The sequence below is a fragment of the Oryzias melastigma genome, linkage group LG9 (genome assembly GCF_002922805.2).
Source record: "Oryzias melastigma strain HK-1 linkage group LG9, ASM292280v2, whole genome shotgun sequence".
In the NCBI taxonomy this organism is placed as follows: domain Eukaryota; kingdom Metazoa; phylum Chordata; class Actinopteri; order Beloniformes; family Adrianichthyidae; genus Oryzias; species Oryzias melastigma.
This window is the reverse complement of record NC_050520.1, coordinates 22,218,881-22,244,195: the sequence shown is the minus strand read 5'-3', so window position 1 is coordinate 22,244,195 and position 25,315 is coordinate 22,218,881. Positions and strand designations below refer to the sequence as shown.

The window sequence follows — 25,315 nt, the reverse complement described above, 5'->3', positions numbered from 1 at the left end:
AGTGGACCACGCTGCGCATCCTTGAGACACAAATTGGATTAAAACATCTTGTCTCATTATGCTGCGACGAAGAGACGAGCCTGCGTCTGCGGCTAGCCGAAAACTAGTCTTTGTATTGGGACAGTGAGACGCGCTCTGATAGGGGCAGGAGGTCCTGCATGGCTGCGACAGCGCAGGGTTGTAGGAACAGAGTCTGAACCAGACGAGAGAACAGCTCCGCTCTTTTTATTTTTCCCATTTACAACGCGCCAGTCTCGTTGGATGACACTTGGCTTAATCCTTTATTGTTTTCCGGAAAAGTTGCAAACTCTGGATCATCGAGTGCGGGGCTTTTACGCACGGCGATGCGGTCATTACTGCGCGCTCCTTGAAAACAGGTGGAGCAGACGACTTTGGAAACGTTTCCCGATGTTACCCACAGCAGCAAAGTTCTTGTAAAATTATCTCGGACTGAGAGGCTAAGCAAGGTGTCAGGTAAGATTTATGTTATGGATCATTTTCTTCTCCTATTGTGATTTTATGGACGACGCGTGCGTCAAGCATCCAAACTTTTAAAAGGGATTACATGTATAGGACTTAGTGAAACAAACGGGACGGCTTTTTAAAAAGTGTTAACACTGATCCGTTCCTCATAAAGCACATTTTCAGTATGGATCACAGAAACAATGAGCCATGCTCCCATCACACATTTACGCAGCCCAAGCAGGCATATTTGGGTAAACGATTAAAGTGATTGACCACTTCTAATTTCTTTTTGCACTTCGCTTAGACAAATACTAATTCAGAGCATGCAATAAAATCGAAAAACCTAAATATTGATTCAGCGCAATCAGTAAATGAATAGCGGGAGAGCCCATTGAGGGCTGAGACAAACGCTTCCATGGTTACATTCAGGATCTCCAGTGTGATCACGGCGCTTTGTGTGGGTGTTTCTCTCTCCCACTGAAATAAGACAACTGCCACACATGGAGAGCTTGGGAGCCACTCATAAAGACGCCGCTGACTAATCTATATAGGCTTACCCAAGACCATAAGTAATCTTGGCACACTTTGAGCTGCGCACATGTGCTGCTACTGTTTAATAAACCAGATGGCCCAATAGAACTATATTTTTTGCGTATTTCCAGGTTCTAAGAACACACCAGTTGACATGCAGACTCTTCTTTTTTTCCTTTTTTTATTTGATAAATCTAAAATATTCTTCAGATTTTGACATGTCATTTTGGTGCCTTTCAAATATCTTTTGTTTGTGGTGCCTCAGCAGTTAGACCCCTTTTCTCCATGAAGAGAGCTTCTGCATCTATTCACCTGCTCCGCCTCAATACCAGCTTTTGCCCCAACTGTGATTGAAGCTCTTTTTTGTCGCAGAATTTACATTTCTAGTAAGTTTGCTCCAAAAAAAAAAAAAATCATTCATTTTTAGTCCTCTACTTGATCCTCTCATCATGACAAGCACACATGTCTCATGGATGGGTTTTTGGTCCTCGTTTACTCAGAGCTCAGGTCCTTTGTTAGTGTTTATGTCATTGCCTGGCAGGGGTCAGCCCCCGTTTGGCTGTGTGATGGTCTGAATGTGATTCACTGGGCGGAAACTGTTTTACTGCCGGCGTCTCTCCCCTTCTGTCTTCACCCCCTCCTTATGGGGGCACAGTACAAAAGGGGGGGTAGTGCCATAAACAGAGCCAGTTCACTATGGAAGGTGCTGGAGTGTTGCACGTTGAAGGAGACTGATGTGCAGCGGGGAAGAGAAGGCGAGATGAGGGAACTGTTCTGCAACAGGCTGCCTCCTGCTCACTGACCTGTGTGCTTCAGGACCCGCGTTGGGAGAAAAGTGACAAATCTGCTCCTTTTATTTTTGAGCAGAAGTCTGTAAAAATGTGTCATCCACTATTAGATACTCAATCATATTTGAAAGATATTTGGAAAAAATCTAATGTTTGCTTTTCATTTGACATGGCGGGAACCATTTTGACTCCTGTTAATTCTAGTTTGGTTCTCCACACATTGACAAAATGTACTAAAGCAGTTTTGATCAATCAAATTGATCTTTATGCACATTTCTCATGTTTGTTTTGAACTGTAGAAAAATCTAAAAGATCAGATTTATGGTTCAGAAATACACAGAAAAATACAGTTATACTAGTTTCAAAATAAAAAGCAACCAGCAGAATTTCTATTAGGTTTTAATGAGATAAGATTGTATTTCTGTTTGATTGTGAAACATTTTCTTACTATGAAGGAAAATGTAGGAAATTATGACTTACAGGTGAATGTCAATAAACCAGAAACAACGCTCAAAAATAGAGAAAAGTAATAAACAAAACTTTATTATTGGATTTATTTTAAGAAAATCTTTCAATACTGATGGAGCTCCGGCTATTTCCACATTGTGTGATTGCTAGAATAGTCCATAATCAACTGTTGTGGGAAACCACAAAATGTTGAAAAACAATTTCCAATCTAGTAAAGTGAAATAGTAGGAGCATGAAAATGATTTTAAGTTTTTCAGAAATTATTTTACACTTCATGCTCAGAAGACAGTGTGCTGTATGTTGTCTTTGGAGCAGATAGAGATGGAGTTGTGGTGTTTTTCCAGCTGTTGCCAACAATCCAGAGGCCTCCTTTTGCAGCATGACCAGCCACATATTGTTCCTAGTGAGAGGATTCTTGAATGGTGGCTGCAGTGAACCGTTGGCCATGACCTCGCTGTCAGCTCTCATAACCACGCGTACATACATACACATACGGGTGCATGAATTCATACGCACACATTTACATTCCTTTCTATTTAGAGGCATCAGCATTCACTATGCACATGCTTAGAATCTCTATTTAACAAAAAAAGTTGGATTCAAAGATAATTCTGTTTGAATGTGTTTGTTGTGCAAGAATATGGTTAAGATTCTGTTACAGGACTGGCCAGTATTGCCAAATTTTGCTTCAAAACTGTGTTTGTTTGAACATAAAATGATTTTTTAACAATGCAGAAAGAACACAAAGGAGCAAAAGTGAACAAAAGTCTGCTCCCTAAAGTTGCACAGAGCGGCGAATTGTGAAACCCCGTTTCTTATCTTTAGAAAACACAAGTCCAGCGTTGCTTTCAGAATTCTTTTTAAATGTAATTAGCATTTCATCCAGACCCAGGCAGTTACATGCAATGAAGCAATTCCCTTTCAAATCCATGCCTTTGGTCTGTCAGGCGATGCAGGGAGCAGCCTTGTTTAATCCCCTGAAAGTGTTTTTCTGTCTGCGTCCATCACTGTGTGTCATACAGACTAATCAGTAAGCCAGTCCTCAAACTTGAAAACACTTTAAGTTGCATTGGTTCCTGCTCAGTGAAAATGTCTTTCTTCTCTCTCCGTTTCATTAAAAAGAAAAAAGAAAACTAGTTTTTAGCTTGGAATGCAAGATGCTATGGCCCCAACTGAAGAGCAGCCGACCACGGCCATACGGACAATGCCTTAATGAAAACTCTCCTTCATTCTGTTTCTTTTTTTCTCAACAAAATGCACTCTTGATTGGCATCCTTTTGCCCCCAGAGGAGAAATGTCTGGTTTGAAAAGTATTATCTGACAATAGCCTGAGGGCTGACCTGATGCATTTTTGTTCTTTTGGAGAGCTTTTCTTTCATCGATTCTTTTGCAAACTAAGTTTGAACAATAAATTCTGGACGGTCTTATTAAAAAAAACTAAAAAAACTTCATGTTGTACCAATGCTAACTTTTCAAAATAACTACAAGTCAGGTTATAGAGCTATCCAAAATAAGTTCAGTGAGTGATGAGGTTTTCCCAGATTTAATGATGTATGCTTTAGCTCTACTTGCTTATTAACCCTCTTAATTTCTTTTCCCCAGTTTTCCCTGTATGGCAAGTGTGTTCAGTGGTCTAAAAATACTAGAGGTTGAACTTAATGTGAATTGCAATTATGGGCTATGCAGAGCTGAGAAGGGTTTCTGGGTGGTTTATGTGCCTAAAACACACACATAGTGGGCTGGTTGCATCACATAGTGTGGAAAGCAACAGAAAGTATGGTAGTCTAATGATGAAAAGTGGCTTCAATATGTGCTAATGCTGAAACCTTTAATATCTGGTCATGCAGTCAAAGACCCACTCCAATGAAAATAGTGTTTTTTGTGTTTTTAACATGTTCTTGTGGCCTTTTTATGACATAAATGAAGACAATGAAGCTTAAAAATGCATTTCTGAGTATTTCTTTATTCAAATTGTTGTGAATCAGGAGCAGACGAAAAAAATCCCATTTGAAAAGCTTGTAAGTGTTTTGTACAAGTTACTACAGCAAGCCACAAGCTCCTTGCTCCACTCCATTCTGATGCATCTGTTGCAGACGAATAGATCCAGGTACATTTTTCATTTTTACGGTAATTTTATGTTGGGCTTGTGAGGGGCTGTAAGCTAGTGGGAGTGTAAACAGAGAGGTGATGGGAAAGAGGCGGGCTTACTCCACACAAACAGTCCCATCCACATTTCAGAGGTGAATTTCTAATGAACTCCTGCTGCTCTGCAGACACTGTGTCCCAGAAAATGACACAAGTTTCTTTATTTGACCTAAAAATAGCTTAAATGGGAGATGTTTTGACAATAAGGATCATTTTACTGCCTTAGTATTGTGAGGATAAATTCCTATTTTTGTTATTTAATCTTTTATTTTGAAAATGCCTGTTAGACGCACCAGGAGATCCCTTTTGTTGGAGTGTGCGAACGTGCAGGAGAAAGAGGCATTTATGATGTTTCAGCGATCACGTTCTCTTCCTCCAGCTGCCTCACAGAAAGTAACAAAAGAAAAAAAGAACTCAGTTTGGGGCGAATAAAGTTGCCAAAATGAAGACGGAGTTTCTTGTTTATTTTTCCCATTTACTTAGATATTTTTTAAATTTGATATATTGTTAAAAATAGACAAACAGTAGTTTTAAGTCACAAAACTTTAAACGATTAATTTTTGTTGTTGCAATAAATCAATAAATATCTTTTGAAATAACAGCACAGTTGTTACCTTAGTTGGTTTCTTTTTCTCTGCTATTGAATGTTATTCTGTCTGTTTCCACAGTTAACTTTTAATGTATTTTTTTTGGTATTATTTTGCTGAGGGGCAGTATACAGAGAACTTTTATAAGGAAAACTCTTATATTAGTTGATTTTAATGACATAATAGTTTCCTTTTGTGGCAAGACTGACTCCACATCGCCAACTGGAGCTGTAAGATTGATGAATGAGATCCCACGCCATGCTCACCAGTGTCAGACATGTAGGAGATCACTGTGTGTGTAAATGTCTGTAAACTTGATAAACTGCCAGCTATAACCACACACCCTTCACCATGGGCGTCGCAGGTCCAAGCGAGGCCTGAGGGCAGGGATGCCGCACGGGAAAGCCCTTGATTAAAACCCAGCAGACTGTAATCCTGCAAACCCAGGACCAAAACGGATGTAAGAGTATTACTTTCCACTTTTAAAGCGTGTAATGGAGTCTATTCTAAGAGAAATAACAAGAAAGACACATTCCTTGATTATGGTTGTGAAGGTTTGTCTTGTATTTTTAAAAGCTTTCATTTCCAAAAACTCATAAACTAGTTTTGAGGCACAGAAACTCAGAATATTCTGTGGTGTTCTGCTGCTGTAGCTACACAGTTACCTGTCACGCCAAACACTTAGTGCAGTCAGTAAAGGACAGTGAATCCTGCAGTGTCACACTTACTACAATCTTATGACTCTGAACCTCCAGGACCACAGTGAATAATTGATGCCAAAGATTGCGACACAGGCTACTGTCAGGAGAAACCCTGAAGGTATCAGCGGCAAGCCCTGACCCTGAGAGCAGCCCTGCAACCAGACACCTCTACAGGACTTCTGATAGGGATATCTAATGCATCAGTGCGCCCGTGTGTGTGGTATGTCTGCAAGGGATCTGATGTAACAGTTTTAGTCAACCAGGCTCCTTACACCAACTAGCTGTTTTAGGATGGGGTGACAGGTCAACAGGGTCAAGCAGGCTTGGACCTGGAGCGGTGTGGTCACTGTGATTGGTCTCTTCATGTCTGAAGACATGAAATAATATCACAAACAGCTGAATGTTCAGTTTGTTTTTATAGGACTTTGGTTTAGATCTGTTGCTCGTTTGATCTTTGATTGGCACAAACCCCATTTACACAAAACAACTCACCTCACAGAGCGAGGTTATCTGAAATTATAAGGCTTTAACAGTATTTTCTGTCAGAAAGTTTTATTGAAATCATATTGAAATATGTAATTTTAAAAGGTAAAAATTGTGTTCTGAGGGACTATTTCTTATAGAATTTCTATCTATTTAAATGTAAATGTCCATTCTAATGTTTTAACCAACAGTGCTCTAAATTGTTATTTTTATTAATATTTTAGAAGGTTTCACTTGTTAAAACAAATTATATATTTTAGATTTTGCTAACAATATTTCATAAAGGAGCTTAATTAGGTTCCTCTGCCATCCTGATCATCTTTTGATCTTTTGTAAAGGTTTTCCCAGTGGTTTTTTTTATTATAATTATGTCCTTTTTAGGGGAAATTAAAAAAAAAAGTTGTATTCTAGCAAATAGTTTCTGCAGAGTGGCAAGAGTTCTTTAGAAATTTGTCTCTGAAATTTGGGCAGGACTGTTGACGCAAGGTAAACATGTTCATGCTTCTCGACATCTTTCTTTTAGCCGTGAAACAAAAATGCTGAGCAATACTGTAGCTATCTAGCTTTACAGTTTTGAGCCAGATGGCGAGGAAAATGACGGTATTGATGGATCTAAGTGGATGCATCAGAATAGTGTGCTTTGCAGCTTCTACTTTACAGCTACAAGGGTTTTTAAAGCAGCATTTAATAATCTGTTCCCCATTTAAAATGATTCAAATAAAAAAAAATACATTAAAGCACAAATTAAATCTTTATTTTCTTTATACAGTGTCCCCCCCCCTTATTCGTGGGGGTTAGGGACCAGAAACCTTCCCTGAAAAAGACAAATCTGCGAATGTGGATAACTCCCTCTCCGTCTCAACCCCCATCCCCACCAGCTGAAGAATGTCCGTTAGCAATTTATTATTTTTTTTTTTAATTCAGAGAAATTAGACTTCAAACTTTATATTAGGAGTGTCACTCTGTCTCTCTGTGCCTTAAAGAAGTGCGTGCTTCCTCCTCCATCAAATACTGTAAGTGAGAGAGGACGTCTCCATCCAGAATTTGTTGGTGTCAATAATAATAAGCACTTGCTCTGGATGATAATTATCCTCTGCGATTATCAGGATATTTCCGAGCCACTTCCAAGTCGGCTGATGCCATTTATCCATGCAGGCTCGCTGTGAGTACATGCGCCTGTGTGTGTGTAGTGAACAGGCTGTACTCCCCTCCTGGGAAATTCCTGCAGCCTCCGCAGCACCTTGAGGAGCACAAGTTTCATAAAAACATCTTGAGTCGTCTGAGATATTGTGATGAACCGGAGGAGTCAAAATTAAAAAAAAAATAATCTGCAAATTAGTGAAACCTCTGATAAAGAAATGCAAATAAGCGGGGGAACACTGTATATCCTTCATAATGAAGAAATAACTTTAAGAACATGTTAAAAATACAAAAAAAAAAAAAATTAAGTCTCCATTTAAGAAAACAACAAATTGTTAATACATGTACCAGCACTGCTAGAATAGCTTGTAATGTGATTGATTAGCGGTAGAATGACAGTTAGCACCCTCAACTCACAGCAAGAAGGTCCTGGTTAGAATTCTGACCGGGTGGAGCTTCCACTTCCTTCCTTTGCATGTGTGGGATTTTTCCAAACTCTCCAGCTTCCTGCTAAGGTTAAATAAATGCTTAATGAGTTCATCTGAGACTCAAAAACTCCTTTCAAAGTGTCACTCTGACCCCAAATGGGACTTTAGAAAACAAATGGATGACCAACCAGTAAATTTGAATAGAAGGTGACCACTGTGTTTGATTTTAAAAGAAATTTTGCTGATATTTAAGTTTATTCAATAAGTAATTTGTCCCAAAATCTTGTTTTCAAGCAAGATCTTTCTTATCTCAGACATCCTCTTCTGGTTTAGATGTTTTTGCTGTGATGAACAACTTTTAACTTTTGTTGAGTTTCATTAAGAATGTGCAATTTTAATGTATTTGCTGTATTTGACAGATCAGGCAGGGTCTTCTATTGATGCAAGTGTGTTAATGTGTGCACACATCTCTGACTATGGGGCAGTTCACCTCACTGCATGAATTCCTACTCCTAGTTTTAATCAATGTCAGACATCTGCGCCAGACACCGCACGCCACCTTTACTAGTGACAGACGGGTTCTTGGGGGCCCTGTCATCCCTGGGGTCAGAGTTGGCAAAATCCATGAAGCCAAAACAAAAAGTGTCCTGACACTCATAAAAAAGACCTGTGCCAACCACCCAGCATCTGCTGCTAGCACCCTAAATGAACACGTTGGTCACTGGAGCACCCCCTCTTTGTTTTGGCATAGTGTTGTTGGAAGTTTAAAAACCTGAATGCTTGCTACCATCCATCAACTAGACAAGTTTGACAAGCTTTAAAGTGAGTTTTGAAATTCAAAAGCTTTAAAATAATAATAAAAGTGATGTGTGACAACCCCTCACAGCTTAATTCTGTTACCAGTTCGGCCGTGCTGCGACTAGAATATGTATCATTTCTACAGGCATAATACCAAAAACTTTATGTAAAACTCTAAACTCATTTGGGCCGTGTTGTTGTGAACCTCGAAAGACTCGAAAGACTCGAAAAACGGCACATCTATTCCACCAAGGTGTTGTGAGAAACAAATTTGGAGGTCCTTCACCTCAACTTTAGAGATTTTTTTTTAAACCCTGGCCCCTTTTTGTCCAGCAACACACCAACTGTTGCCCTAAATCCTTTTTTGATGGATTTTCCACCAGTCTACCCAATATTAACAACACAGACCCCTAACATCAAGTCTCTACCACAGTAACACACATACAATGAGCTCTTTTTACAGAAATGTCCATAACATCTGCATCAGCAACCTCTTTTTGTCCAAACATTCGAGTCTTATTGTCCAGCAAGTTGATTGATTGATTTAAACACCCAGTGATACTAAAAATACACATTTTGGTGACTGAACATTTGAAAAGAATTGATGTTTTAAATGCCCAACTTTCCTGAAAGTAATTAATTATGTCTCTGACTTCATCCATCCACTCTGGTAGCTGGCTTTCATTTACAACTGTAATTAAGAACAAATACGCTGAATGATCTCTGTGTTCTTGTCGTTGGCCAGGCTGTGTGGTGCAGATTATGAATGGATGGGCGAAAGGAATCAGGGAAGAGAGAGGCGGGACAGGATCGTTCCAATTTAGCTTTAAGTTGGCTCCACCTCACTTGTCATGCTGTGTTGTTTTGTTGTGTTAACCATGACAACTGTCTGAGTGGCTCCATGCAGATTTAGGATTATTCTTGCTGAGAGAGAATTAAGAAGGAAGCACAAGAAGAAAAAGGACAAGGAATGCAAAACGGGTTCTGTGAGGAGAAAAGTAGACACCAGACAGACTGAAAAGCAATGTTTATTCCTGGTCTTGATTTTTTACTTGTACAAGCTAAAAAAAATGAATAAAATTAAATAAAATTAAAAAAACAGCAGCTTTAACAGTTCCAAAAACATGTTGGATTTGTGGAATAACACAGTCAGACCGCAGTGACCAGAGGGTCTGCAGGACAGCTTGGCTTGTACATTTTCACGTCAGCAAATCTCACAATGATCTGGCACTTCAATACAGCTGCTAAATCATGAAGGATTGCACTTTATGTTTTTACTTTTTAATGTTTGGTTATTTTAGTGCAAACGGTAGTAATTAATGCCATAAATAAATGAGAGGCACCACTGAACATAAATTATGCTAATAGAACATCATTTAGACTATAATTTGTATGAAGTTATTCCTTATTTGTCTTAATATTTGAACTGTCTTTTTTTCTCTAAGTTGATGACATTTATTGATTTCCTTCACATTTTTTTTCTTTTATAGGAATGCTCTCAGTCTTCCTGCTAGCTGGGTTGATACTGGCTCTGTCCATCCCTGGTACTAAATCTGAGTCAGCCACGCTGCGCTTCCTCGGCCAGACGGACTTTGTTGTCAACGAGAGCAGCACGGCCGTCGTACGCCTGGTCGTGGAGCGAGTGGGAGATCCGGTCAATGTGACAGCTTTGGTTCTGGTAGGTGCAGCTTGTCACTTGATGAGTCACCTGAATCACACTTTATGCTAACTGAGGGAGCTGTCCTTAAGAACCAACAATTCTTATTTGATGTAAAAAAATGTTGGATGTTGTCTCTGTTTAAGTGTATTTTAGGAACACCTTCATTTTTTTTACCTCAGATGTTTAACTGTGTATTAGTGGATTAGACCTTAAGCATCTTTTAAATTGATTTTTTTTTTTTAAGAAAATCCTTTATTCGACAATAATCTGTTTTCAAACTTAGCTTTGTGTCTTCTGTCTGCTTAATGTAACACTTTTACTTACTGTACCGAATTAATTATTTGGATAAAAGGAAAAAAAATGATTTCTATTGGAGGTCTAGTTTGTTTTTCTGTTTTTTTTGCTCCTCATTATCTTTTCCAAAATGAAAAAGTGAAGGATTTTCCATGATGTTTATAAATATAATAAATTCAAAATGATTCCTGAAGTACTAGAGGCATCCAGGATCAAACAAACCCTGTCTTAATGGTTGTTTAAATTGGGTGCTAAATGTAAAACATCATCAAATAAAAGTTAAATGTCAGTTTTGTCAGATTTAGTTTACTTTTCAAAGATTTGCTGCATTTCTATTCTTCTAAGTCAGATTTTTTTTTTTTTTTTTTTATAAACACGTGTTGTTTCTGTCATTTAAAAGCACGCTGGTGTAAATATAAAAATAAACACAGTTCATTCATTTAATTTATTCAGCAAAATGACCCTGGGCCATACCCATTTGTGGTCAACATATTTACATAGTAGAGCATACAATAAAAATATGAAAAACATTCAGATTAGACACAAGGAGAGTCCACTGACTTCACACATTTCATTATATTTAACTTAATAAAATGGAATAAGTAATTAAAAATGTCCATATAACTACATTTTCTATAAAAAAAACTTGTTTGTCTCTTTGGGAAGCCGTCCAAAGATGATCATTTTTACAATCTCCACTCTTATAGACGACTGCTAATAGAGCACGAGAAAGATGAGATGGAACAGCCAAGCAGTAGTACGAACGGAGAAAACTTGATTCAATTTGTTTTTTAAAAATACTCTTTAAAACCATTAAGTCATGCTGAGTAATGAACAAAGAGAAACATGTGCGAGGAGGCAGTTGTACTCCAAGGTTAGGGGTGGAATTTAGTAGAAAAATACTTAATATATTTTCAAAATCTACAGGTTAAATGTTAAATCTAAATGGTAAATGTATCTAAAGGTTAAAATTAAATGTATAATTTGTATTATAATATTAAACCTAAATGTTTGAAACTATTTGGACATGTCAATGCAATGAGTCTTCAGTATGTCAACATGCAATAAAATGACACATTAAACATGGTTGTTTGCGTAAAGTCTTCCATAAATGTGGTAAAAATGTGACAAAAGTTGGCATAAATATATATATATATTCATTTTTTTTACTGTACTAGAGTAGGATGTGGCCATTTTTTTACATTTAAAAATACATTTTTGCTGACGTTGTGGTTTAAACAATAAGCTAGTTATGTGATTTTCTCCAGAAAAAAAACACGTTGTTTTCTGATTATCAGACACTTGGTCTTAGGATTCTCATCTCAGACACCATCCTCTGGTTTCTGTGTTTTTGCTGTGACAAGCATTTTTTTTAATATATTTGTTGAGTTTTAATAATCTGTTTGCTGCTGGAACAGATCAGGCACGTCTTTTTATGAGAGTGTGTTAATGTGTGCTCTCATCTCTGACTATGGGGCGGCTCACCTCACTGCATGGATTCCTACTCCTAGTCTGATCAATGTCGGACATCTGTGCCAGACACCGCACGCCACCTTTAGTGGTGACAGACAGGTTCTTGGGCTGCTGTCATCCCTGGGGCCAGAGTTGGTAAAATCCATGACACCAAAACAAAAAGTGTCCTGACACTCATAAACTGCTTTTTTCACCCCTTCACTTATTGTACTGTAGGAAACATTTTTTCTGATATTGTTTTTTTTGTTTGTTTTTCAGCTAGAGGGAGTTGACACCGGGGACTTTGAAGCCATTAATGCTGCGGCCTTCCTGCTGTCGACTGAGTCCAGTAAAACCATCTTTATTGCTGTGAGGGATGATGACCTGCCTGAAGCTGACGAGACATTTACCTTTAACCTTAGACTACAGGTAATTACTTGTTTATTTATACATGAATGTGTGCATGCGTTTTGTTATTCACATTTAAAAATCACACAGGCGTTTTTGCTTTTACAGCTTTACTGCCATCATTGCGTTTTTTCTCGTATTTCTTCCAACATATTCCTCTGGCTGAAGTAAAGCCCAGCCCCAGCTACTAAACAATGTGAACCAGAGGTTTCATGCATTAAACCCGGGCCGGCTCTAAGCTGCAGGCTCTTTGATGTATAAGCTCTGTGGGACTCTTAGAGATCTGGCGTGGGCAGAACCATGTGCATCTGTGACACCCCCTCATCATGAGAAAAGAAAAAAAAGGCGGGAGAGCTTCAGCAGCTATACGGCCATTCTCATGATCCTGTTTATGCGCCTCTTGATGTAATGCTGCAGGTTTATTCCGTTTGAGTTGTTTTCTGTTGAAGCTGTTTTAGTTTAGCAGATTTTTTCTATATTTCTTGACTTTTGCCCTCAGAACCTTACATTGAAAGATTGTTCTTACTGATGTGAGGTCTTTAGGATACTTGGTATAGAGAATTATTGAAATTATTGCAAGCTTTTGTGTCATTTTTGGTTAGCTACCGTTTATAATAAAGAGTTTGGTTTATAAACAAAGCATAATGGAGTCCTTAAAATAATTGGGATTTAAATATTTTCTGAGGAAACACCATTTAGTATATTCCTATTAAAGTGTTTATGCAGCAGTTCTGGCTGCTGTGTTTTTATATAGTTAATCTATTTAAAAACGATGATATTTAAATCTTCCTGAAACGAATGCTTTATTAACTTTGCTTCAATTAAAATAGTTTTTTTCATACTTTTTTTTTTTTTTCTTAGCATTTTCCTTGTGAAGGAAAACATTTATTTAGAAAATTAGGTTTAAATCTGTGTTCTGAGTATTTTTTTTTTTTTAATTCAAATTGTGGTGAACCGGGAGCAGACAAAAAAAAAAAAAAAAACGCTGTTTGAAAAAGCTTGTTTTTGTTACGTATAAACTACATTTGGAAGGCCGCAAGCCTACAGGGGCTGTAAGCTAGCTGGAGAGGGTGAAAACGAAGGGATGATGGGAAATCAGAGCAGGCTTACTCCCCACCAAGTCAACTCAGAGGTGAATTTCTGATAAACTGTTGCTGCTTCACAGAAATTATGTCCTAGAAAATAATACAGTTTTTATTTTTTATTTTACAGTTGGTCAAATTATGATTGGATTGGAACTTCATCCAGTTTTCCAAGATCAGTTAGAAAGCATTTTTTTTTAAGGAAACTATATGCTTCAGGCTTAATCACCATTTTTTAAACAATGACAGAGTTAAAGTGATATAACCAGATGAAACCCTAATCAGCTAAAATCAATGTATTAATTAGCATTTAAAGTAGAGCAGCCTTTTAGAATCTGTTGATGCATTCTTAGACTTTGCCATCACTTCATCTACATATCATCACATCATTATATTTCCTTTAATAGATTCCTTGTTTATCCTGTAAAAGTTTGACAAATGTTTTTTTTCAAGTGAGATTTGATTGTCCTACTCTTGATAACAAATTGGACAAATGCTTTAAGTTTGAAAAGCAGTTCAGATGGTATGTCCTGTAAAGCCCTGTCGGAGTATTTACCAGTGTTGGATGCCTTACACCTAGAGACATTCTCCATGGTTTCATGCAGCTTTTAGCTGTCAGGCTTGATTGATGAGCTGGAGGTCCTTTCCTGCTGTCAGCCCATCTCACCCTTCATTAAACAACCTGAAATAAAGGGCTTTGTGAAACACTGATTGTGAACTATATGCCTTTCAGAAAGCAGTCTTGCATTTAAAGCAACTTTTTTTTTTTTTTAATTAGACGCTGCATTTTTGCCTAAATCCTGTTGTAAATGCCCTTATTTGCCCTGCCACTAAAGTGAAAGACAAGATGAGGCTCACTTTGCCACTTTGTTTACACTACAGCACAGACAAAGCTTAAGCCAAATGTTATCCTATCGGCTTACTGCGGAGCTGTCCGGAGGATGAATGTGCGCTACAATGGGGTGTCACAGATTTAGTGTTAGTGACAAATAACAGCTTGATGTGGGAACATTCATCATCCATGCCAGTTAAATCTGTTTCCATAGAAAATATTGTTAGAGCTTTGTTCGTTAAGACAAAAAAATATGTTATTGGGGTTGCACCCTACTACGCAGGAATGAATGAAGGTAGAATAAAGCTGCCTAATTTTTTATGTTGTGTTTCTTTTTTTGGTCACTGGAGGATGTTTGTAAGAAATGCTTAATGGTTTCACTTCACGAGAGCCTGTGGATTTGATGTGAATTGAGCCTTCACTATAAATAAAGCTCTTTTTCAATGGAGTGATGAATAAGGAGCCCTTATTTGTTGAAATTATATGCTTAGGTACACTTAAAGTAAGGATTTTTTTTTCCAAAACTCAATAATAATTTTTCAGAGAATTGTTGTGAAAGCTAGTTATTTTTTATGTTTTTAAGTTGCAAAAGCAGCTTAGATGTTTGAGTGGAAACATTAGTATTTTATCAACGCCTTATATACTTTTACAAATTTGTAACCTAATCTTGATGTAGTTGTGCCAATACCGGAAAAACAGTTGTTTTTGGACTCTGCTGAAGTACTCTGAATCTCTGTGACTATAAGGAAGCCGAGACTTTGTCAGGTTTTAGTGCCAAATGGCAGAGCACAGCCCCCTTACTGAGGAGGCATCCTGCAGAGAGTTAACCTGTCAAACCAACCAGCCTGAAACCACAGCTTCCTGTCTTTGTGCCCTCTCATCAGGGCTGCACAGTCGGAATGTAGAAATAAAGGGAGGATCAGACTTACATGAGTACACACTGTAAAACTGAGTCTTAAGAAGGTAAAAATACCCTTGTTTCAAGAAAAACGGCCTCACTTTGTGGCTTGCAGGAAAAAAAAAATATCAAGAAAGTTTTTCAATAAAAAAAATAATCTTAGTTGAAGAAAAACATATTTTAGTGACTAGAATTTTTTATTTTTCTTAATATAAAAAATCTTGGTAAAACTTTGTTCGTATCTAATTTTATTTTTACTTATTTAAAGAAAATCTGCAACTGGGGTAAGAATTTTTGACAGATTTCTATGGGGCTTGTTTTTGCAGTGTATGTGTTTAAAATGACTGTAAGACATCTGAGACCACCGTTGATGATTTCAAGCTTGTTTCTTCTTTCTTTAGAGTTCCTCTAACGGTGTGATACTGGGTACACCGAACAAGGCAACAATCACCATCTTGTCCAATGACAATGCCTTTGGAATAATTGCCTTCAATTCAGTAAGAAGCTAAATCCATTTGAAGTTTATTTTGTTTCTCAATTTCCTAAAAGCCCTAGATTACTAAGAGAAACCGACAAATTTGGTAGTTCTCGTTAGTTTTCATTTTTTTGTTTCTTTTTTTATTTAACTTTTATTTAATCAGGTGAAACCAATTAAGATTAGGATCTCTTTTTTAGGGGTGACCTGGCCAAGAGGTCAGCAGCACACCTCTTATAAATAAGCTTACAGTATAAAGCAACAAATAAAACAAAAGGATGAGTTTAGAATATTTACAATATAAAGTTTGAAATTGAGGTGTAAAAAGAAACTGATTTTTAAGAGGTAAAATAAATAAAGAGTTAATTGGACAGTTAATTAACTGTAAGGTGCATTGTTTAACAGTGTACGTTAGAAACATTGGTATTGTTGTAGGGAATCTTTTTCTTCTTCAGCAGAATAACCAGTGATTACAATAACCAATTAAATAATAGTTGAATGAATACTGAAATGATTTAACAGATTTGACTGGCAGTCATCTAGTTTGTTTTCCTCTCAGACGGAGGAGATTGTTGTGGATGAACTCAGAGGAAAAAACCACAATGTGCCTTTCACCCTGATCAGAGAAAAGGGAACATATGGGACTGTGACTGTGAACTTTGAGGTGAGAAATTAAACTCCATTAATTACTCATATCCATTTTTTGTTACTAACAAGATCAAGTTAATTCTTTGTCATTTTTTTCTTATTTGAATCAATGCTGTTAATTTGACTGGTCCTATAATCTTAGATATCCGATGGACCCAATCCTGCTATTGAGGATGTCAGTCCAGACAGAGGCACCATCACCATCCCTGTGGGACAGGCTGTGGTGCATTTCAGTATTCTCATCCAGGATGATCAGGTACTTCACAGACCTGATGAAAAACATGCTTTTTTTCTCCTAATGGTGTCATACACCTTTCATTATTAATAAAACTATCAAAAGACGTTTTGATGGAAACTTAGAAAACCTCATCTAGGCATAAATATTGGTTAAAGTCTGCAAAAAAATTAACACATTGATTTGCTCATCACTTGTTTTTCCTCATATAAATCTACTTCAAATATTTTAAGAAAACTTTAAACTACTGTATTTTACTCTTAATTTCAGTGTGAAATTGTGTTTTAAACAGATTTTTAAGAGTCCACATTTTTGTTCTGCAGATCCCAGAGGATGACGAAGTGTTTTCGGTAAGGCTGACGGGTGTGGCTGGAGGAGCCCTCCTTAAGCCCAATGCCAGCAGTATCCAGCTGAGAATTCGGCGAAATGACAGTCCTCTGCGGTTCCTCCACTCTGTGATGGCTGTGCCAGAATCTGCGGCTGTCATTGCACTAAATGTGACCCGTGGTCGGCTGACTGGAGACGGGCCTCTTATCGGCTCCGTGGAAACTGAGGTTGCTTTTTTTGACACTTAAACCTAATGATATGATGACTCAGCTTTTAATTACCTATAAATGACAAATGTATCTAAGGCTTTTGGAATTCTTTTTCTAGGTGTCCATAGATTACATGGTTGTGAGTGGTGAAGGACTGGGCAGTGCCACTCCAGCTGTGGATTTTTTGGACTTGCAGCCAAACAGAACCATTCGGTTTCCTCCATTTGTCTTTGAAACGAGCCTCCTGTTCAACATCAGTGATGATAGCGTGCCAGAAATTGCAGAATCCTTCCACGTGGTCCTGTTGGAGGACACTATCAGAGGAGACGCTGTTCTAGTTTCACCCAACTCTGTGCTGGTGACCATCGAGCCCAATGACAAGCCTTATGGTGTCCTCTCAATAAGCAGCAGCGGCTTCATCCAGCCATTCAGGATCAATGAAGATCTGACCCAAAGGTTTCATTATTAACGTTAGCAAAAGTACAAAGGTGTCAAGGCAAGCAAATAAAATACAAAATGATTACTCTTCCAGATTTGACGGTATTGTCATTGTGAGAAATGGCGGAAGCTACGGAGCTGTGTCCGCCAACTGGTCCATCAGCAGAAACTCCAGTAGTGGCTCACCAGTGTCAGATGACTTGACTCCAGAGTTGGGGACAGTGAAGTTTGCTGCTGGTCAGGTGACAGCCGTGATCCCACTGAGTATTGTGCAGGACGATCAGCCCGAAGAGGCAGAGGCCTTTGTTTTCAAGCTTTTGCCCAAAACCGTAACAGGAAACGCAGAGGTCGACGAACCCATGCAGGTCAGTTAAGCAGAGATGGTAAGCAAAATATTTTTTGGACTGTGCCACAGGTTTTGCTCCATGTGTCATACATGTGTCTCTTCCATTTAAGCTGCTGTGGGAAATTTTGCACAAGCGCCAAACGCTGACCCCTTAGTGCGTAACTGCTCTGTGGGTGTTCTTTTAATGTGGCTGGATCCAAACAAAACAGTGACAGCAGGCACGCCCTGCCTCTTCTTTAAAGCGTGGGTGAAGAGGGAACCGTTTTTTATTGCATTATCTGTATCAAAGCTTCTTCAAAGTGTGAAAGCAGGGAAGCAGATGTAAATTTGATTTATCACGAGGGCATAAGAGGAGCCACAAAAACTCACAGCTTCTTCTATTCTTTATATAGCACGGACAAATTCTTTGTTTTTTTAAATCAAGCTGTCTGATGAGAAATGTACAAAGCCCCTTAAGGGACATCAAGGTAAAAAAAAATGTAAGTAAAAAAAAAGCACCACTTTCTATCTGATGCACACCGGTTACTATCTGGTGAGCGCCGGTTACTATCTGGTGAGCACCAGTTACTATTTGGTGTATCCCAGTTCCTGTCTGGTGAGAACAAGTTAGTATCTGGTGAGCACCATATACTATCTGGTGAGCACCAGTTACTATTTGGTGTGCCCCAGTCCCTATCTGGTGAGAACAAGTTACTATCTGGTGAGCACCGTATACTATCTTGTGTGCACCAGTTACTATCTGGTCTGCACTAGTTACTATCTGGTCTGCACCAGTTACTATTTGGTGAGCACTAGTTACTATCTGGTGAGCACCAGTTACTATCTGGTCTGCACCAGTTACTATCTGGTCTGCACCAGTTACTATCTTGTGAGCACTAGTTACTATCTGGTGAGCACCAGTTACTATCTGGTCTGCACCAGTTACTATCTGGTGCATACCAAAATGTATCCAATATCCAAAAAATGAGTATATTTGGAATCGGAGTTGCAGCTAATTTATACATGAATTTACTACATTAGTGCTGTAAACATGTCAGCCATGCTCCAGGCCTATTCTATCTGGAATTGAAGCTTGTGAAGTATCTAAACTCAGAAGACAAGGCTTGGTGACACAAACCAAACATTTTGAAAAGCAAAAACTTAACTTAAAAGCAAAATTCTGTAACTGGTGTAGTAAAAGCTAAAAGATCTGGCAGTTGAAAATCATGGACCTAAATAAAGCTAAGTAATTGGAGACTTGAACGTTCTGGGCTGTTACAGAGAAAACGGAACATAAGTTAACAAAAACATGACTGAGGCAAAAAAAAGAGCCATAAAAAGCACCAATCCTCACACATTCAGGTTTCAGTGAAAAATGAAAGAGCCACAATCCGACAAACATGGAAACGTCTCTACCAATCATACCAGAGCTAATTAAAGAGGATGCCACTCTAAAGTTATCCTGTGGTTTTACTTTACTACTTCCAGCTTCACACAGTTCATTTCCTCTGTCACTATTTCACCTCCTTATTTTTGACTTTTAGAATACTGCAAAAAATACTTCATGCCTCTGAGATGATCTGTTAATTTTTTTTTCTGTTTTTCAAGATGATCTTCTTCATCCAGGACAGCGACGATGTCTATGGTCGTTTTCTGTTTGACCCAACCAAAGAGCAGAGCATCCAGAGCCAGCCCGAGGGGCGATTCTTGTCCCTACATTTTGTGAGAAATGGTGGCACGCTGGGTGAAGTGTCTATGGCCCTCACAGCCCTCTACATTCCCGCTGGTCCAGTAAATCCAGAACTAGCCCGTGACCAGGTTCTAAATGTTAGCAGGTCTATTAATGTGGTGTTTTCCCACGAACGGACAGCCCATGTGATACTTCCTATCAGGAACGATGCCTTTCTGCAGAATGGAGCTCATTTCTTCTTACAGGTATAAAACTGTTTTGTTAGTAGGATTGGTTTGTTATTTTTTTACTCATGTGATGCAAAGAAATCTTAATCAAATCAAATTTTTTTTTTTTTAAGATTTGAGGAGGCAGTCACTTTGTATTTGCACTTGTGGCTAAATGAACGCTATCCAGACTTCAAGTGCCTCATTTGCATGTGTGAATCGTTAGACACTGGCACTGAGGTCTGGCGTGGTTGTGAGGGTTTTTCTCAACTGTCCAAACAAACATCAGCAATCCCCTAAAGTGAGCAAAATGTACTTGAAAGGCCTTCTTGAGACTCTATACAACCACATGCTTTCACCTCAAATACTTTACCACGCGTGCACAAAACATAAAATTAAGTTGGAAAACTCACTACTATCACAGAAAATAAAAACTTTAATGTTTAAAAGAATATTTCAAACTGTTATTTTTTTTTTCTTTTAGTTGAACACCCTGGAGCTGGTTGACATCAGCCCCTTAATTCCTTCTAACAGCCCGAGGTTTAGTGGACCTTTAAACCTGACTTTGACTGTCACGCCTGACATTGCTAATGGAGAAATTGGCTTTATAAGTAACACAACAGTTGTGCTTCATGAACCAGAGGACACTAATAGCAGTCTGGTAAGGCACAATCACAATTTTTAAAAAAGTGTTAGTTTTCATTTTATGCTACTAATTTGTAAGATGTATGTGATCGCGCTGAGATCCATCGCACTAATGTCTGGTGCAGGTTAGCCTCCATCTGCGGCGTGATGGAACAGACGGGAAAGCTTTGGTGTTCTGGAGTATTCAGCCAACCGGTGCCAACCGTGCAGATGTAACCCGGAGTGACCTGACGCCGTTCAACGGATCGGTTGTTTTCCTGTCGGGGCAAAGTGATGCCTTCATCAATATAACTGTGCTGGCTGACAACATCCCAGAGGTTAATGAGACGATGTTGCTCACATTAGATAGGTAAGAAGCAGTCACAAAATTATTCTGTCTACATGGAAGTACATTGTCTTAAAATGGGGTTCCGGATCTCATGTTTCACTTGTAAAACGTGTATGTTTGTACATACTTTTATGAGAATGGTGGTTTTCTATTCCTCCCACTCCTCCCCTGCAGGGTGGAGACTGCACGCTTTATAGTGTATTTCGGGTAAGTGGAGAGTGGAGTGAACCTGGGCCTTTTGAGTGGCTTGAATCAGGTCTTTGTGTTTCGGAGCAGGACCTACTTGAGATTTTCTGAGTTCTTGGTCAAAATGGGGATGATGGGCACAGCATTAGAGAGGGAAGTCTGCATTGACGTGAAAAAAAAAAACGACACAAAAGAAAGTAGATTTTTTTGGGTTAATGGAGTATCTTGTTTATGTGTTCTTCCTCCAATTAACCAGACTTGATTGTGTGGCCTTTTTAATTAATTCCCTGTTTGCATGCTTTCAGCGCCTTGGCCGTGATTGGAGTCTTGAGTCTTTTTATGTCACATCTTTGTATATTTGCCTGCTCTGCTTTTGCTTTTTTAGCACACACACATGCATACTTCCGTGGAGTAGCAGAAATTGGTGATTGAAATAAAAAAATGATTGCAATTAAAAGACCCATTTAATGGAAAATGATGTTTTTGGTGTTTTTAGCACGTTCTTGTGCCATTTTTTGATGATGGAGGATATATTATGTAAATTAAGGTCAAAATTGCATTTCTGAGTATTTTTTTATTCAAATTCCAGTGAATCAGGATCAGATTAAAAAACTGCATTTGAAAAAGCTTGTAGTTGTAACGTATAATCTTCAGATTGGTAGGTCACAAGCTCTCTGCTCCGCTCCATTCTGATCTATTCCTATATTGTTCACCATTTTTGTTGCACTGCTATTGTTAGGTTGGAGGTGTGAGGGGCTGTAAGCTAGCAGGAGAGAGCATAAACAGATGGCGGTTGTGTGGATGATGGGAAGTGTGGTCGGGCTTACTCTGCACTAACAGTCCCGCACACAACTCAGAGGCAAATTTCTAATGAACTACTGCCAGTCTGCAGAAATTATGTCCTGGAAAACAACACATTTTTTTAAATTTAGGCTAAAAATGGCAGAGTAATTATGAAAAGACCGATTTTACAACAAATCAAAGAATGACTGGAATGGGACTTTAAGAAGATTAATGAAAGTCTAGCAATTGTCTTTTTACATGCATCCAATTTCAAATTCTATCAAAAACTGCCATAATGATGTTGCTAAAAAAAAAAAAAAACTCAAGAATGAAATATTTACTTAATCACATATTTAGTGTCTTCCGAATAATTCATCTTGTAAGATAAGTATTATTTTTAATATATTATTTTTTTGTGTGTGACTGTGTCTCGCAGGAGTAATGTTGATAATCAGATCTTGAAAGCTGGTTTTACCAGCAGAGAGATGATCATAGTTGAGAATGATGACCCAGGAGGTGTCTTTGAGTTCTCCCCGTTCTCCAGGGGCCCGTGGATTATCAACGTACGTACAACTCTTCTGCACTTTCGCACTGCCTTTTCAAGATTTTAAAGAGTTTATGCATTTATCTGCTAGTATTTGGTAGCGGGACAAATCGATTTGGTGATATATCTATTTATAATACTGACAAGATTAAATTTAATTAATTATCTGAGCGTCCTTCTGCATTTTACTTTTGTTTTCTGCGTAAACCCCCATCCATTAGTTTGAAGCACAGCAAACTTTTAGCAACTTTACCTCTCACCAGAACAGCAAGATCTTGCTAGAACCAGCTTGTTTTAAATGTTCAGTCCCATTGGTTCAGTCAGCCTGATGATTTTTGTTGTTATGAGACATATGCTACTTAGTATGACTTACTTTTTTTCTAAGTCATACTCTGGAAAAAAATGAAAAAATGTTCAGTTACAGTCTTGGATATACTACGATACATATCGTATCGCAAGATGTGTATCGCAATCGTATCACCAAACTACAACCAATACACAACCCTAATATGTGTTTGTATTTTGTCTTTAAACTGTATTTACGACGTTAGACATAATTCTTTTTTTTGTAATTTAACTAGACTTGTAAAGACTCCTGTACTCCTGTTCAGTCATTTTTTGTTTGTGTACATTTTAAACCCAAGGAAGGGGAGGCTGTTGAGCTCCGCGTCGTCAGAACTCAGGGACAACTTCTGAAGCAGCTGGTGCGATATGTTGTTGTGCCTTCTGGCAGCGCTGAATTCTACGGAGCTACAGGCATCTTGGAGTTTAAACCCGGAGAGCAGGATGTGGTGGTTGCTCTGGTGGCGAGGCCTGATGGCGTGCCTGAGGTAAGGATGACTTTTTGATTTACTTTTAACTAAATTGTCCCATTAATTGAATTAGAAATATTTTTGTGTCATAAAAGGTGTTTACTTTACTTTTTTTATGCCTTTGTCCCTATGTAGCTGGATGAAACATACTCTGTGATACTCAGCAGCTATAGTACACCACCCAGTCGTCTAGGCAACCAGAGAGAGGTCAACATCACTGTGAGAAAAAATGACGACCCATTTGGAGTTGTTGAATTCCTCCAGTCAGAGCTGAAGGCGACCATCAACGAGAGTAAAGGGGATGTTAAGCAAGAAGGTACTTGAAGTAGCGCTGATACTTTTTGGTGTCAAGTGGAATCTCATTGATACCCAATCATAGCGAACAGACAAAGAGCAGAACAAGAGGACTTAAATGCTCACAATGTCAAAGAAAAACATTTTCTCATTGTGTTCTAAATGTTATAAACTTGCAGAGAATATGAGGATTGTTTTCAATTTGCTGTTCCTCTGAATGCATCACACACTTTTGTTTTCAGGAAGTAGCTATTGATAAAAAAAAACACATCCTGAAATAATTTGGACTTCAGTTGTGAGACTTTCTATGTACTAAGACAAGGCGTTACAAGCTGATTTAATGAGTTTTCAGTGCACAATTAGATCATCTCTGCCAATTCTCCTCCTCTTTCAGCTGTGTATCCAGTAGTAAGAAACAGTGGTCTCTTTGAAGAAGTGTCAGTTTTGTGGGTCTTGGAGCCAGCTGTGACTAAAGATGTCAGCCCCACCCAGGGAAAAATCACTTTTAAAGAAGGAGAGTCTGTTCAAAACATCACCGTATTCTCTGTTCCTGATGAGGTAACATTATAACTGCAGTAACTCCTGTGGCAGCCATGCTTTTCCTTATATTTAAGTGGTTTTGTTTTATATTTTAGATCCCAGAGAACATGGAGAATTTTACCATCTCTCTGGTAAATGCTACAAATGGTGCACGACTGGGAAACAACCTTATTGCAAGTTTATTGATAAATAAGAATGATAACCCAATTCACTTTTCTGGTAAAAAGCTTTGAACCTTCAGATATTCTTGTTTTTATAAATGCAATGCTTCTGTCCTGATCCATCACTGTTCTCCATCCTCTTCCTACAGAACCTGTCGTCGTGCGAGCTCGTGAAGGAGAGGTCGTCCACTTCACTGTTCTGAGGGACGGTGAAACTGATTATAAGGCAACAGTTATGTACCGCATAGAGCATGGCGGCACTTCCCCAGATGACCTCAATGTGCTGACTAATGATACACTGTTGGTGTACGACGTGGGCGAGTGGATGAAGAATATCACTGTGGCTGTTGAAGATGATGACACACCGGAGACAGATGAGCCTTTTTACATTGTTCTGTACAATGCCACAGGTAAGAATGTTGAGCTTATTACTTTGCTGACACATCAGTGTTGCATAATGTGATTCAAAGTTCAGGAATTTTAAACTGAAATCACCTTTATCTGCATATCAATGCTCAAGATCCACCATGTTTTTTTCATTTAAACTGGTGCATAACTTTGCAATTACTAGTGTCTTCATAACTTTAATAAAACTATTAAAAATTGCATCTGATTTCGCTTTAAATTTAGTTTCCTCAACAAAAAGATAGATTTATTTCCACAATGATGTTCTGCTGTTTTAGTCTGATGATATGTATGTGTACATAGGAGATGCGGTTGTGTATGGAGCAGACAAAGCAACCGTGATCATTGAAGCCAATGATGATGCCAATGGGATTTTCTCCTTGGAACCCGTAGAAAAACCAGTGGAGGAGGGCAAGCCAAATACTTTTAAGTGAGAACGACTTCCTCCCTTCAAGTTTCTTTATGTAAATCTTGTTTACTCAAACTTTTTTTTTATTTTGCTTGGTTTCTTTATTTGTTTGAATGGAATTGTTCTTTGGTAAGCGATTTTTTTTTCTTTATATTTAAAGGAAAATAAATATTCTCGTTGTGTTTGTTGTCTTTAGTGTACTTCGAGCACGAGGCCATTTTGGGAATGTTAGCGTCCACTGGAAGCTGTTTGCCAACGACTCGGTGACTCCTCTTGATGAAAAGCAGGAGTTCATCAACACATCAGGCTTCATCACTTTTACCACAGGAGAAAAGAGCAAGCCTATTATCTTGGAAGCCATCTCAGATAAACTGCCGGAGTTTAATGAATTTTATGTGCTCAGGCTGGTAAACATCTCTGGTGAGTTTAAAGTTTTCCTATTTGATGGTGAATTTAGATTTGAATCATATCTGAGTGTTTGACTGTCCTTCTGTG

At 38.4% G+C, this 25,315-nt stretch overlaps 1 protein-coding gene across 3 annotated transcripts in view; it reads left to right on the top strand.

Moving 5' to 3' along the window:
* The first annotated feature begins 69 nt into the window (after positions 1-69).
* Positions 70-25,315, top strand: part of adgrv1 (adhesion G protein-coupled receptor V1) — a 93,257-nt gene continuing 68,011 nt past the window's right edge. For 2 of the 3 annotated variants that reach the window (XM_024275121.2, XM_036213593.1), the window contains exons 1-20: positions 70-474; positions 10,025-10,212; positions 12,220-12,369; positions 15,562-15,657; positions 16,195-16,299; positions 16,426-16,539; positions 16,842-17,072; positions 17,173-17,510; positions 17,587-17,857; positions 19,426-19,752; positions 20,198-20,374; positions 20,484-20,707; positions 22,092-22,218; positions 22,844-23,029; positions 23,147-23,327; positions 23,700-23,863; positions 23,941-24,064; positions 24,156-24,416; positions 24,715-24,841; positions 25,017-25,240. In XM_024275121.2, the coding sequence (XP_024130889.1) occupies positions 10,027-10,212; positions 12,220-12,369; positions 15,562-15,657; positions 16,195-16,299; positions 16,426-16,539; positions 16,842-17,072; positions 17,173-17,510; positions 17,587-17,857; positions 19,426-19,752; positions 20,198-20,374; positions 20,484-20,707; positions 22,092-22,218; positions 22,844-23,029; positions 23,147-23,327; positions 23,700-23,863; positions 23,941-24,064; positions 24,156-24,416; positions 24,715-24,841; positions 25,017-25,240 (3,613 nt within the window). In that variant the 5' untranslated portion in view covers positions 70-474; positions 10,025-10,026. Of the gene's footprint in view, positions 475-9,077; positions 10,213-12,219; positions 12,370-15,561; positions 15,658-16,194; positions 16,300-16,425; positions 16,540-16,841; positions 17,073-17,172; positions 17,511-17,586; positions 17,858-19,425; positions 19,753-20,197; positions 20,375-20,483; positions 20,708-22,091; positions 22,219-22,843; positions 23,030-23,146; positions 23,328-23,699; positions 23,864-23,940; positions 24,065-24,155; positions 24,417-24,714; positions 24,842-25,016; positions 25,241-25,315 lie in introns of those variants that run through there. The other variant, XM_036213592.1, reaches the window with a different exon arrangement.